Below are 14,074 nucleotides of genomic sequence, written 5' to 3'. Positions count from 1 at the left end.
AATGTCAATAAGGCGTAAAATGAAAATTCCAAAGGCGCTGATTTCAAAGAAATTACCATTTGCTCGCGCTGAGAAATTATTTATGAGCTTTTTATAAAATCAACTGTTTTGGAAGATACAAATTTATGCGATGCCTTTTAACCCGGTTTTCAAAGCCGAATTGAAGCGACCACAAAGGCCATAAGAATGTTGCGAATTGAAAGTATTTAGGAATTGGTAGACATACATTGGAGAGTGTTCTAGTTTATCAATCGCATTTCTTTTTTGTAAAGCATTTATTATTGGAGTCCAACTAAACCGTTTGCTTAAAATAGCTTGGCTTGGTATGGCATAGCAAGGCAAATTAATGACAATCGCAATTCAGTTCGATACAGGGCATTGAAGATAGAAGCAAAAAAAACACAATTCTTGAAAGTTTTGGATGAGTATCCGTTCATCCAAATGATAGACTTTCTCGGGTTGTTGGATGAGGATCTCCTTTAGCCGTGGATTGTTCTGTATCTTTTCCGTATAAGAAAACCACAAGTGACACATTTAAAGGGTAAACTTAGAGTCTTCGATATATTTTTCTGACTGAAGAAATGCTAGAATTCATCTATAAGAATTCGACTTTTTTCTGTCAGACACCAACGTTGCAATGATCATATCAAATGCAGACCACCCGTTAGATATTATAGGAATAAACCTGCCCGTGTATTATTAGCCGAACAGTTAAACTGCTTGATTGCTTACTTATCGAATTTTTCATCTAACTTATATTCTGATTCATTTATATTAAATTTTATTAACGCTGATTTATTTATTTCTTTCAGCACACTCCTTTGAGCAAAATAATGAACTTCAAAAAAAATCAGACTTAGGCAATATGTTTTCCCGAATTGCCGCTGTCAAATATTATAGAAGTCCTCGCTCTTACACTACTTACATTGTCATGATTTTAAAATTGTATTCTAATTTTTCCTCTTCTTCCTGTGATACTTACCCTATTATGTTGCGCTTGTCTAAATATATGTAAGCGAAAACCCCATCTTATCTTCTCAATTAAACAAATTTCGTGTTAAAGGTTGTGCTTTTACGGACACGATTAATTATTTTCATTACAAACAGTTTTCAAATTCTGCATTGACTGGGAAACTGGTTTTTATTGTTTTTTCTATGTTTACCGAGCAGCACATTCCGACACCCTCGTTCGAAATCTCCTAAAAGCAATGGGGAACTCGTTCAACGATCCAATTACTTGTCTGACTACTATATATGAACAACTTTCCTTTCTCTTTCAAGTACTAGTTTTTAGATTGTGCTTCTTTTTGTTTTGCTTTCTACAATCATCAAATACAGACTTCTAACGAGTTTCCTTATATTGTTTATTGTACTACTGTCGAGCGTGCAAAATTACACTTTCTCCCGAAGGGGGCGGGGTTTTCACCTTACTTATCTATTTATCAGTCGCGCGTGTTCAAGCCATAACATTAGCGAAACTTACTGATAGCTAGCATTAGCTCTTTAGCTGTGAATTCAGCTCACAAAGCTACGATAAAGGAACGTGTCGCTAAAGCCGCACACATTCAATTCACCGCTACAGTTGCTGATACCAAGGTGTTTAGTCAAAGCGGTTTGTTTTGTCTTGCTTTTTTAAAGATTTGAGTATTCTTTAAAAGGCAATTTGTAGAAGATGGAGGGTTTTACCTTGGAAACCCATGCATCGCGAATTATCGAAGTTCCTTTACTTGGTCAGGAGGACCAGTCGGTGGAAATCGATTGTTCTAGCTTACCAAGCGATGCCACGGAGTTGTGTGAAATTTTGGTGAATGAACAAGCTCCCAGAGAATTTTGGACGAAGTTTGCTCACGAATACTACATTCGTGGTTTACGAGAACAGGCCATCCTAATCCTTAAGAGTGGGTTGGAAACGCTGAAAGATTCAGAAAGTCTGTGCATCCTAAATGCCAATATCGCTGCCATTTATTTGTCAATGGCTCGAGAGGCCATGCTTAAAAAGGATACAGACTTGCGGGACGAGCAGTTACGAAACGTACGTACATACCTCGAAGCTGCCAACAACATCGACTCAAAATCAGAAATTAATGTCTTGCTGCATGGAATTTACAGAATTTTATTGAACCCCACAGATAAGGAGTCCTTGGAAAATGCAGCTCGCTGCTTTGATTTTGTGTTGCAGAAATCCGGAGGAAACATCCTTGGTTTTCTTGGAAAAGCGCGAATCTTGTATGCAAAAGGAAATTATCGTTCCGCCTTAAAGCTTTATCAGCGTGCCCTTGTCTCCAATCCACAGTTCAAGCCCGATCCTCGCATTGGTATAGGTCTTTGCTTTTGGAATTTGGATATGAAAACGGATGCCTTATCGGCTTGGACTCGTGTACAGCAGCTTGATCCAAAAAACACAGTGGTGGATACCTATATTGGACTTTACTATTACGATCTCGCTTTCCAAAACGTCAATAACGACAGTTTCGTCCAAAATTACGGAAAAGCTTTACAACATATTCAAAGAGCATTTAAAACCAGAAACAACGATCCTGTTGCTTCTAGCATTTTGGAAAGATATGTTTATTCCAAAAAAAATTATGAAGGCTGTATCAAGTTGGCTGAGAACGTTATTCAAAATTCTTTTTCCTCTAGCCTGATTGCCGACGGCTATTACTGGATGGGTCGTGCTTACCATCAAATGGGTAATAACGAAAAGGCCATGGCTAGTTATCAAAAGGCCAAAGCAGCAGATGATCGACATCTGCTGTCCAGCGTTGGAATCGGTCAAATTCAGATTTTACAAAATGATTTAACCAGTGCCAAATTGACGTTTGAACGTATTGCTGAGCAGAATCAAAGTTGTTTTGAGGCTCTAGTCGTCCTCGGTTGTCTTCATGCCTCAGATTCGAAGCCAGACCTTACAAAAGCTCGTATGTTGCTCGATCGGGCCTTTAACCTTGTCGGAAGCTCAAAGCTTCCACGGGTTGTTGACTCCGACCTCTATATTACCCAGGCTAGATTGTGGGAGAAGGAGGACACCAAAAAAAGTCTCGGATTTCTTACCAGAGCTCTGGATTTTCTAGAAAGCGCTCATATGTCTGTAGGTCCTGAATTGTTAAACAACATTGCAGTCTTGCAGTACCATTTGGGCCTAATTCCTGAAGCACATGGAAATATTATCAAGGCGAAAAGCGTTTTACCAGATGCCAATCCTGAATTAAGCTTGCTCTTGGATTACAATCTTGCACGTTGTGAAGAAGAATTGGGTAACACTTCTGTAGCTAGTGAAGCGTATGTTTCGATTCTCGAAAAACATCCATCTTTTATTGATGCCCGTATTCGCAAATGTTTACTTCAGTTATCCAATCCTAACGAGGAAACGTTTAAAGAAATTCGTCATATCATGAACGCAGATTCTCAAAATTTAGAGGTTCGAGCATTTTTTGGTTGGTATTTGAGTAAACAAAAGCGTCGCCCAGTAGAAGATCCTGAAGTTAGACACTGCTCTCAGACCCTTAGACATTGGCACGATGACATTTACTCCCTAGTTCAACTCGGTAATGCCTATATGAGACAGGCAAGAGAGTTTCGTGTACATAATGATCGTGAAAAGTTAAAAAGGCAAAAACTTTACATCAAAGCTATTCAGTCTTATGATCAAGCTATTAAATTTGATCCAAAAAACGCACACGCTGCCCAGGGTATTGCCATTATATTAGCACAAAACAGGCAATTTTCTAAAGCTCTACTTATTTTGAGTAAGGTTCGTGAAGCAATTAAGGATGCTACAACACTCATAAACATTGGCAATTGCCTTGCAGAACTCAAACAGTTCAGTCGTGCTATTGAGGTATTTGAAACCGTGTATTCTAGTACCGGAGAAAGTGATACTTATGGTGTATTGAGCTGTTTAGGCCGAGTTTGGCTACAGCGTGGTCGCGAAAGCAAAAACGTCGACTATTTAAAAGAATCCGTGCGATATGCTACATTAGCTTTAGAAAAAAATCCCGAGAATCCAAGCCTTTTATTTAACGTTGCCTTTGTACAATTCCAGCTATGTGAGCTCATCCGTCAGAAACCCGAGAACAGTAGAACTGTTGAGGATCTGAACTTTGCAATGCAACAGCTTGACGCATCGATTGAAACTTTTACCAAACTGGTGTCTGTCGAACATCCACCCTATTCTCCTACCAGTATTGAACAACGTGCAAAGATGGCTAAAAATACTACTAAGCGTCAATTGGAGCGCGCTATTCAAGCGCAAATCGAATATGAGAAGAGTGTTGCTGCCAAACTTGAAGATGCTAGGATTCAAAGGGAAAAGGAGAAGGCTCGAAGATTGGCAGAGGAAGAAGCTTTACTTAAGGAAAAGCAAGAACGTGAGAGGCAACTTCAGGAAGAGCGACAAAAGATGCAAGAAGAAGTTTTGGAGTGGAGAAAGAGTCAGCAGAAGGCTTCTGAAGATGATATGAGCTTGTCTGATGACGAAGAAAAACAGTCAGGCAAGAAGAAAAAGAAAGATCGAAAAAAGCGTAAATCTAAATCGAAACAGGAATCCTCGGATAGCGGAGTAAGCGAAGATGATGAAATACCATTGAGCGATGCCAGAAATAAAACTAAAAAACGTCGTGTTAATAGAAGAGTCATATCCGAAGAGTATACTTTTGACCAGGATAGTGACGCGGAGGGAAATCAAGAAGAGGAGGTTTCTCGTACTATCGAAGAAAAGCAGGATAACGATATCACAGACAATCAAGATGACAATAAAGAGTTAAATCTATTCTCTGAAGAGGATGAAGAATAATAATTATGCTCATTGCTGTTTGAATTATGCCGTTCAGATAAGAATTTTCTTATTTCAATGGCATATTAACTTTCTCCCTTCAGTTATTTGTTGTCTGTCATATATATGATTTATGATCTCGTGTAATAATATCATTTAAATTAATTTTTTGTATACAAAAGCTCTTGTCATTCATTTACGCTTTTTAGACTAGATTTGTTTTTTTCTATCCACCCTTTCAAAAAGAACTAATAGGTTTATTCACCCAAGAATCGTTTCATTCTACTTAAATAACATTAACATGCGTGTTAAAAGTGATTTGAACATTGGTGATTAACATGCTCAACTGTGCAACATAGTGATGATTTTAGCGCGCCTGTATTGCAAACATTGTTCCCCCCTCCCCACACTAATCTCACAGTTTCTAACCATTTTATCAAGTACTTTCTGAGCCTTTCTTTTTTTTCAAATGAGTTATTTGTCCGTCGGGGATGAAGTCCTCATCCGTGGAGAATTAGGAATAGTTCGATTTGCCGGTAGTACTGATTTTGAAAGTGGTATTTGGTTAGGCGTAGAATTGTTAAATGGAAAAGGAAAAAATGATGGAAGCGTAAAAGGGAAACGATATTTTTCATGTGAGAAAGGAAAAGGGATATTTGTACGCGCATGCTCTTCGAATGTGATGAAAAGACCAAGTGTCGTCAAGTCAAGGAAAAAAGGATCAGAAAACATATCAAATTTTATGGAAAAAACTAAAGCAATTAAACAAAAATCACGTAGGGAGCCCTCAAAATTTGAAAGATCATTGGCACGCCCATTGTGCATTACACCTATTGATTCGTCTACTCCCACAAAGACAGCTACGTTTTATACTTCATCTACAACTGAAAATCTAGATGAGCTAAATTTTTCAACAGAAGAATTATCAAGTTTTGACACTACTTTGTTAAACTCAGATACGAGCAAATTGTCTGGGCTTGACGATAGTAGTTTTATGGAAGAGGAATTTGTATGGCAAGTTGACAACGTTTTGCAGGAATGTGAAAAAAAATTTACTCCTCATTCAAAGGGAAGTTATTTAAAAGAGAATTTAAAGTCAGAATTAAGGAAGGGTCGTTTGGATGAATTGATGTGTGAAAATACCGCCTTAAAAGAAAAAATTGATAAATTAAATAAGGAATTAGAGAAAGTTGAACCTCAGTTGACATTCCTTCGCAGTAAAAACAGTATTGAAAAACCTCGGAATTTTAGGCGTGAAAAGTTTCTCAAAAAATTCTTGGCTATGCAGAAAGAAATAAAGTATCTAAGAAAGCGAAAGTTGCAAATTCGAAAGATTCCTAATTATAAGTACTCTGATCGAAGTTTGAATTCCAAAACTCCTAAAAGCCAGGACAACTGGACTACACAAGTTACACCATCTAGTCTCCTTGGGGTCTCAGAGGTTTCTAAGGTTTTGCAATTAAAACAGGTTCAGGTCGACATAACTGAGCTTGTAAAAATTCCTAAAAACCCGTTTTCTGAGAAATTGACAATATCTAACGTGAATAGATACTTAAATATTGTACCGGGAAGTTTGGATTTACAATTTTCATTAACAAATGAAAATTTTGTACATTGGAATAGCACAGTTTATCAAGAATTATTAAACTTAAAGTCCAACAACTCTTCAGTGGATGGTGTGAAGACAAGAAGGCAACTGTTGGAGGAAAATGCTTTGTTGTCTCATAAAGTATTAAAACTAACAGAAGAAATTCAAGACTTGGAAACTTTGAATCAGCTAAACACTGAAATAGAAGCAAGACAATCGGAAAAGTTAAATGAGGTGCAAGAGGAAACTCAAAGGCTATCTCAGTTACTAATATCTTCTCAACCTGCTTTGACAGAAGTTAAACATTTGAAACTATGCTTATCAGACTCTCAAGAGGAATTATTGCAATTAAATGCAAAACTTGAGAAAGCAAATATTGTAATAGACGAGTTAAACAGTGCAAAATTGAAACTATCAAAACAAGTGGAGGAGGAAAGTAGTATGAAAGACGACCTTACAGAAATGAACCAACGTTTAAAAGAACAAATTGAATCATACGAGAATGAAGTTAACTCTGAAATCACTTCTAGAACATTGAAAGAATTTGAAACATTAAAGACACAGTATGAGAAAAATCTTTGTAATTTAAGAGAACAGCTAAAGACCGCAAGGATGAAACTGGCCGATAAATATCCACAAGGTGACAATACTAGTGAAAATATAGACTGGCTCAAACACAGTTTACGGGATTCTAATACTGAAAACTCAATTCCAAGCCCATTGACCTTTGCCTGCAAGGAGATAAGAAAATTAGTTGCAGATATTAAACCCGTTTCAGTAGAAAAGCAGCTGGCCTTGAATTGGAAAAAAGATATCGAGCGACCCAGTTTTCATCACAATCAACAGCTATTTAATTATTGTCAGTTAACAGACATTCTTTCCAAAAAATGCTAATCTTTTAATGAGATATATAATTCAATTTATTAATAGCCGCCGAAAATTAGCTTCTAATCTTAACTGCCATATTTTAACGAATTTATCATTAATGTACTGTATGGTGTTGCTTTAAGTTTAAGATCGACTTGTAACCTCTTTTGTGACCTGTTATGCATTAACGAAATATGGGGTTGAGTATTTGATTGGTTCATGTTTGTATTAAACTAACGTACTTTTGGCCAATTAGATCGACTTTGAAGATTAATTGTCGACGTGAGAATCATGTAAATAAACAAGTTTACTTACCCTAAACCAACCACTTTAAGAGTGGGAAACTGCTTGTTTCACATTGCACGGTAGCGATATTATTTTTTTTTGTTACCTTTTTTCTATTAAAGCGTATCAAGCGTTTCTTCACCTTCTTGCAGAGAAAGGGTTAGAAAATGGAAATCGACCAAAACCTTTTCCAGTTTCCCATTTCGACTCGTGATGCTGTTCACGAGAAAAATTGTACTTTAAGAGTTAAATCTACAAAAAAAAGAAGAAGCTCTACGAAAGATGAAGAAACGCGTGGTATGCATCCCCATATAAAGAGTTCGTTTAGGAACGGAATGAACCATGCACGTGTCATTAGGGAAGAAGATATGGAAGTAGTATTTGAACCATGTTTCATTAATCTTTCCAAACCCGTTTACGTTGTAAATGGTATCGGTGGAATAAATGAAATTCATAAATTACCTATACTATTCTCTTCATTTGTTCTCTGTTTCTTTGGTAATGTCAGCGGTGATTATGGTTATGTTGACAACGTCCCACTTCACATATCTGTCATTAGTCACTTTTATCCATGTCTGCAATCCTACAACACAGATGTGATTGGTATCACTACTGATACGGTTGAAAATATATGTCAATGGAAAGCCCATCTGCCTCGTGCTCTACAATTTTCATTACCAGTTATTTCGGATTCTAACAATGAAATTTGTAGAGAGATGGGAATGCTGCATCCTCTTGGAGGAGCAAAATTAGCTTTGGATGCAATTGTAATTATAGATTCCATAGGGCGTCGACGCGACATCCTTCCCATTCGTACTACCACTTGTGTATCTACTTTAATAACAGCAGTTCAAGAAACTGTTCGATTTTTGGCAATTGAAAATGGAAGGTTGCTTTAAAAGCCTTCTATGATGATCACTCGTTCAAAAAAAAAATGACAAACAAAAATTTTTTTACGTTTCAGCAAAAGTTGATGATATTGTCACACATAAAACCACAAAACATGGGTTCAATGGAATAGAAAATACTTTCTATAAATACATATATATATATTTAATATTTCACAAAATAAATTACAATGTACCATAAATTATGCTGTCAAAAATTTACGATAAGGTACGGATGGGTATTTATTAAATTTTTCAAAAAAAAAAAAAAAAAAAGTGTAAGGAATAATTTATTAAACTATGATATCTTTAACAAAAAAAATCAATGAACCAATAAATTAAATAAATAAAAAAGTCAACTCTGATTATCAAATTATAAACATCACCGATATCAATTTCAATCAGTCAATAAATAATTTGGCATATTCTTTTTGAAGCATTTACTTTTTCAGAACAAAGCCAAGCTGATAGATTTTAGTTTAAATTCCTCTATTCAAATAAAAATGACAGTGCAGGCTTCTATAGTATTATTTTGTTCAAACAAAAGTAATCAAAATTTGAGTAATAAAAAAAATGCAAAAATTAAAAATAATCAAATATTCTCTCCCTCCGGGATTCGAACCCGGGCTGCAAGCGTGACAGGCTTGTGTACTACCCCTATACTAAAGGAGATCGTTGTAAACTAATCTTTATAATTATATATATTTAAGAAATATAATTATATGATATAATTACAGTTGGTTTATTCTTGTGTAAACCTACCAAAATTAATTTTGGACATTTGAAGCATAAAAATATTGAAACTATTAGTCTTCTAGATGTTGGTTTATAATATTTTTATCGAAATCGTTCAAACAATTTCATGCTAGTGAATTGAGATCTTAGTTGCAAAAGTGTCAGTAAATCAAACTATATCAGGAATTGCTTAATAGAATAACCATGCTTAGTAGATAAATCAATGTAAAGGATAAAATAGCTCTGACGTCAATGCTATAAGCGCGCTTTTTCACGCCCTCGTTTTTTCATCCCAACCGAGCATAACAGAACATATACGGAATAGTGAAGCATACCAGTTCAATTAATAACGAGGTAGTGCGTCTGCTGCAGCGCAGCAGCTTGGGGTTCGCTACTCTAAACTAGATTTCATCGGTATTTGGATAAAGCACAGCCACCTAGCGATTTTGGCTTAATCACAGCATGAATCAACTTCCAAGACAGCAATTGTTAATTTACTATATATAGTCATGTAAAAAGAAAACGAAAGAAAGAAAATACACAATTGTAAGTAAAGAAACACAATCATCATCCTTTGCTACGAGAGACGCGTTTTAAATCAAACGGGAGACAGCTGGTCAAAGGGTTTTCTGTTTAGAGAAACATGAGAAAGCCGTATTATTGAAGGAGGAGCTATTTTTAATTTAGTTTTAAAAATTTCTTTGAACATTTGCTTTCTAAGTTAAATACCAACGGGAGATTCGAATGATACCAGCCTTTGTTTGGATTTCTTTCAAAACAAATTCAGTTTCCTTGTTTTTTGTTCAAGCTCGTTAAATTTACACAGTCATTCACCTTGGATTACCGTATTAACAATAAAGAATCCCTACAAAGTCTTTATTCATATCTATCGTGCGTTGATGCATTTCATTATTGAAAATCAGGATTTTCTAATTTGAAGGTGAAAATGCATCATCAACCCCACCCAATAACACCGATGATCACATGCCGGTGCGCAGCAGATATCCGGAGTTTTCGGAGTCTTGTGCGGAGTCTTTGCGGCCGGTGTCAAGCGTACACGGAATGAAGGAATTTTTCCGAATACTCCGACTATGATGACCGAAAGGTGATTAAATCATCGGTATATGCAATTTACCTTACGAAACATCGTACTAATCCATTAGATAATTAAGAAGCTAAGGAAAAAGTTGTACGGGAAAAAATCCTAGTTGTTAAATTTCTCAATTTCCCTCTGTTCAAATCTGTTTTCCCACACTACTGTGAAAACATTGCGCTAGCTTTCAAAGTTATTCACATGTCGATGAAGCTTACGCAAAAGTACTTGTATGACATCTTGTGCGGTTCGCTAGCCTCTAATAAGCGTTTAAAGTGATCACGTTAAAAAACCGCCTTTAAAATGTAAACGGAACGTGGGTACTGTCTGTATGGTGGAAGTGCGACCAATATTACCTCTGCATCGCCAACAGTCGGACTTTCTTGTATGCGCTGACCATTTATTATGTAAATCATTCACCTCGCCTTAAAAATATATTACTACTCCTCATTTTAATTACCGTGTATGATTCTACATGCAATTTTTGTTTCTGCGCTTTTCCCTACACATGACAAAAGTTTTCATGACTGCGGATCATGAGTTACGTTTTACCGAAGTAAATTCTTGATATTGTCGAACTTAAGTTTGGAAAATTTTTGATATATAAAGAGATGAAAATCCTTTTAATATCGCCAACAAATCTAATTGCATTCATTTGTAATAATCTTCGAAGCCTTACTAAACAAAGTAAATAAGTCTTCATCAATTCCCTTTAATCTCTCATTATAATTATTATTATTATATTAACAAAACCTCCATATCTTTGCGAGGACTTTTTGGTTTATAAAAAACAGTTAATTAATTGGCATCTATTCATTGAAAATCTTGGATTTTTATTACACGCACCATGAAGTTTTCTTCGATTCCCATTGCTTCCACATTACTCTCTTTGCTCGTTGCCTCCAGTGTGACAGCTTCCCCATTGCGTAGACGCGATGACCCTTTGAACGGCAGACAATTTGGTCTTTTGGCTCTTCACTCCGGCAATGAATACGTCCATTTGCACGGATTTTATGTTGGAGATTCTGGTTCTGTTTACTTGGACCCCGCTGATGGCACTGATGACGCTGCCACCTTTACTATGTCTAATGGACAACTATCTGTTGGTAATCGCTATGCTTCCGTGAGCGCCAATGGTGAAATAGTTTTCAAATCTGATACTAATTCTACTTCTTCTGGATTCAGTGTCGGTGAGGCTATTAGTTCCGGATATAGCTTAAAATATAATGGAACTGAATCCGCCGTTGCTTGTCCTTCTCTCGTCAATAACCAGGTTTATCAGGTATTCTTTGGAGTTGGAAACGGTAACCCTAGTTGTGTAGGTATTGCTGTTTTGGCTGTTTTGCCTCAACCCATCTCTTCATCTTCCACTTATAATAGTACTACCTCTTCCTATCATAATTCTACCTCTACTCCACCTCCTACTATCACTTCCACTAAGGCCTCTACCGTTACATCTACCGAAGCCACCACTGTTACGACCACCACAGCTGTCACCGTTACGGCTACTGAAACCTACACAGTAACAGCCACGAACGGAGGCTCCACTATCACTTCCACCGGAGCTTCCACTGTTACATCCACTCAGCCCTCTACCGTTACTTCTACCCAACGTAAAAACACTGCCACTACTACTAAAACTACCACATATGTTGGACCCAGTCCTTCTGCTTCTAGCGTCGTTGCTTATACCACCAAGTGTATTGTTGTCCCTGTTATCACCACTGCCGCTAGCCAAAGTGAAGCTGCAACTCCATCACCTTCTGCTGCTGTATATCCTTTGTTCCCCCATGGCATTCGTTTAATTGATTCGACTAAGCCTGAAGCTAACTCCGGTAATGTTTACTCACCCGTCGTCTTTCAGAAGCAAAACAATCATACCAACACGATTTTCACATTTGATGTTCCTCAAGTTTCCGGTAGTTGCGAACTTAACTTCCATCTCGATACTAGCGGTTTCCCCATCACTGTTGAAGGTGTTAATGGCACTGGCCGATTCATTCTCTTCAACCTCTCCTCCGTTGCCAACGATTCTACTGTCTACTCCAACCGTCCCAACCGCATTGCCGAAATTGGACGTTTCAACTGCTCTAGCTCTGGTTGCGATTATGCTACCAATGTTACATGCCCCGACTCTTATACTGCGGTCTCTTATGAAATGATGGCTCTCACTGATGACTCTTATTTGAGTTTCTTTGAAGAAGCCGATCCTCTTGAGGGATTAACTTTACGAGTTTAAAGTATTATGAACTCCAGCTTGCATTGTTTAGTTTACTTAATTAATATTAAATCTTTAAACCCTTGTCTCTCCATTTTTTTCTTGTGCTTGTTTCCGGCATAGCAGAGTCTAGTATTTGATAGACAGGTTGTATTGTAGGCGAGACTTTAGCGATGCTTGTTTTATGATTGATATAATGCCTTAAAATTAGAAATGCTACAACTCTAATATGTCAGCAACTTTACGCTGTGTTGCAAATCACTAATTTTATATGTTAAAATACTAGTTGAGATCCGCTTATCGATAATAACGGAAGACCTGTTTCTATTACTAAAATACCCGTTTAATTAGATATTAGACAGAACTACTGTAAGTAGAGCTCAAACTTTTCTTGTATGTCAGTTCCGGCATGAGGCAGTTATAAGTAGAGACATAATGTAACAATAATGATAGTATCTGTTACTCGTACATTTTACATATCGCTTGCTATACATGAGTAAATTTCAAAAAAAACTCATCTCTAACCTACCGTTTGCTGCCTTTTTTAAGGATTTGAGAAATGCAGTAAGAGTTTTCTTTGCCGATTCATAATATTACAATAAGCAAATAAATGAGGGAGTAGCTTGCTATATGTATTCTAATATATAAGTTAAATTGTTACCTATCACTAAAATAACTTATAACTGAGCTTCATACTTCAAATTTAGTCATAGTTCTCAGTTCTATTTACAACTTACCTAGTAATTTTGTTAACGATTTTTCAATGCACATAGAATTTTGATAATCTGCAATTACCGGTTCGGGGATCTAATTAATATTTACCATATGTCATTAGTAGTACGTAGTTGTTAGCTACGCAGTTTAGTATTTATTTAACGACACATTGAACTACAGTTAGTTATATATTAGAACATTAGTTAAGATCCGTTTATTAATAATTGTAGCTATTTATTCATCTATCCACATAAATTTCACATTCATAGCTGCTATTAGAAAGATTATAAATAGAGCTACAACTGAATCTCGTTCCTCAGTTTCACTTACTAGCTAGCTATATCTGTGACTGCTTCTAGTAGACTCATTAAAACAATGAATATAACACTGTTATTTAAACATACCGCATACCCCTACATCAAGTTGCAAGAAGCCATATAGGAACACATAACGCAGCTCAGTAAATTGACCGCAATATGGGATAACATAGAGTAGTGCAGTATTATCAATATTACCGCAATTTACCGTTAGTTCTCGATAAACTACCGGAAGTGGTTTCTTATAATGTTGTATGCAGGGATTTAGTGAATATTACGTAGAGTATTATTTTAAAAAGGTTTCAGCAACTGTACCAGAATAGCTAGGCTGAATACCAATTTGGGAAAATTCACTTGACTGGGTTTCTAATCATAAACATACGGTTAATTGTATCAATAGAAGTTATGATTAATATTTTTCCGTAAATACCCTTGGAATTGTATGACATATATTGATTTGCTAAGTAAAGCAATAAGTAGCGTACTGCAATTTTGCCGATATGAAAAACTGCACATGTTTATTACATAATTACTGCCATTCGGAAGCGCCGTGTAAAGCGGATTATTTGAACCGGGTTTTTTTCATAGAATATTCTTAA

General features: G+C 36.4%; 4 protein-coding genes, 12 long non-coding RNA genes and 1 other non-coding gene across 17 annotated transcripts; 8 read left to right on the top strand and 9 right to left on the bottom strand.

Moving 5' to 3' along the window:
• Window positions 1-55: 55 nt before the first annotated feature.
• SPOM_SPNCRNA.4053 lies at window positions 56-1,470 on the top strand. The gene has a single exon (NR_193414.1). It is a non-coding gene; the product is annotated as a non-coding RNA (long non-coding RNA).
• SPOM_SPNCRNA.4054 lies at window positions 198-641 on the bottom strand. The gene has a single exon (NR_193415.1). It is a non-coding gene; the product is annotated as a non-coding RNA (long non-coding RNA).
• On the bottom strand, window positions 1,138-6,369 carry SPOM_SPNCRNA.4052. Its single transcript, NR_193413.1, has one exon. It is a non-coding gene; the product is annotated as a non-coding RNA (long non-coding RNA).
• tpr1 (RNA polymerase II-associated Paf1 complex subunit Tpr1) lies at window positions 1,568-4,952 on the top strand. Its single transcript, NM_001020048.3, has one exon. It carries the CDS (start codon window positions 1,673-1,675, stop codon window positions 4,790-4,792), a length of 3,120 nt encoding a protein of 1,039 aa, NP_594620.1. The 5' UTR covers window positions 1,568-1,672; the 3' UTR covers window positions 4,793-4,952.
• Window positions 5,191-7,253, top strand: ssm4 (dynactin microtubule-binding subunit, p150-Glued Ssm4; the record flags this gene model as incomplete). Its single annotated transcript, NM_001020047.2, has 1 exon — window positions 5,191-7,253. The coding sequence occupies exon 1, from the start codon at window positions 5,241-5,243 to the stop codon at window positions 7,251-7,253; it is 2,013 nt and encodes a 670-aa protein (NP_594619.1). The 5' UTR covers window positions 5,191-5,240.
• Window positions 6,471-7,468, bottom strand: SPOM_SPNCRNA.4051. The gene has a single exon (NR_193412.1). It is a non-coding gene; the product is annotated as a non-coding RNA (long non-coding RNA).
• A 71-nt stretch (window positions 7,469-7,539) lies between these two features.
• Window positions 7,540-8,601, top strand: but1 (thioredoxin family protein But1). The gene has a single exon (NM_001020046.3). It carries the CDS (start codon window positions 7,679-7,681, stop codon window positions 8,408-8,410), a length of 732 nt encoding a protein of 243 aa, NP_001018283.1. The 5' UTR covers window positions 7,540-7,678; the 3' UTR covers window positions 8,411-8,601.
• Window positions 7,675-8,425, bottom strand: SPOM_SPNCRNA.4050. The gene has a single exon (NR_193411.1). It is a non-coding gene; the product is annotated as a non-coding RNA (long non-coding RNA).
• Window positions 8,602-8,999: 398 nt separating the features above from the next.
• On the bottom strand, window positions 9,000-9,070 carry SPOM_SPATRNAASP.01. The gene has a single exon. It is a non-coding gene; the product is annotated as a tRNA-Asp (tRNA).
• Window positions 9,071-9,172: 102 nt separating this feature from the next.
• SPOM_SPNCRNA.996 lies at window positions 9,173-10,783 on the bottom strand. Its single transcript, NR_151391.1, has one exon. It is a non-coding gene; the product is annotated as a non-coding RNA (long non-coding RNA).
• Window positions 9,441-10,891, top strand: SPOM_SPNCRNA.995. Its single transcript, NR_151390.1, has one exon. It is a non-coding gene; the product is annotated as a non-coding RNA, possible alternative UTR (long non-coding RNA).
• SPOM_SPAC27D7.11C (But2 family protein) lies at window positions 10,861-12,538 on the top strand. The gene has a single exon (NM_001020045.3). The coding sequence runs from the start codon at window positions 11,074-11,076 to the stop codon at window positions 12,463-12,465; it is 1,392 nt and encodes a 463-aa protein (NP_594617.1). The 5' UTR covers window positions 10,861-11,073; the 3' UTR covers window positions 12,466-12,538.
• On the bottom strand, window positions 11,060-11,696 carry SPOM_SPNCRNA.4049. Its single transcript, NR_193410.1, has one exon. It is a non-coding gene; the product is annotated as a non-coding RNA (long non-coding RNA).
• SPOM_SPNCRNA.4048 lies at window positions 11,804-12,650 on the bottom strand. Its single transcript, NR_193409.1, has one exon. It is a non-coding gene; the product is annotated as a non-coding RNA (long non-coding RNA).
• Window positions 12,651-12,703: 53 nt separating this feature from the next.
• On the top strand, window positions 12,704-13,000 carry SPOM_SPNCRNA.4047. The gene has a single exon (NR_193408.1). It is a non-coding gene; the product is annotated as a non-coding RNA (long non-coding RNA).
• On the bottom strand, window positions 12,772-13,662 carry SPOM_SPNCRNA.4046. Its single transcript, NR_193407.1, has one exon. It is a non-coding gene; the product is annotated as a non-coding RNA (long non-coding RNA).
• Window positions 13,459-14,050, top strand: SPOM_SPNCRNA.4045. The gene has a single exon (NR_193406.1). It is a non-coding gene; the product is annotated as a non-coding RNA (long non-coding RNA).
• The last annotated feature ends 24 nt before the right edge of the window (window positions 14,051-14,074 follow it).

The sequence above is a fragment of the Schizosaccharomyces pombe genome (assembly GCF_000002945.2).
Source record: "Schizosaccharomyces pombe strain 972h- genome assembly, chromosome: I".
NCBI classification, from domain to species: Eukaryota; Fungi; Ascomycota; class Schizosaccharomycetes; order Schizosaccharomycetales; family Schizosaccharomycetaceae; genus Schizosaccharomyces; species Schizosaccharomyces pombe.
Note: the sequence above shows the minus strand (reverse complement) of the source record. Positions and strands in the feature narration are given on the sequence as shown.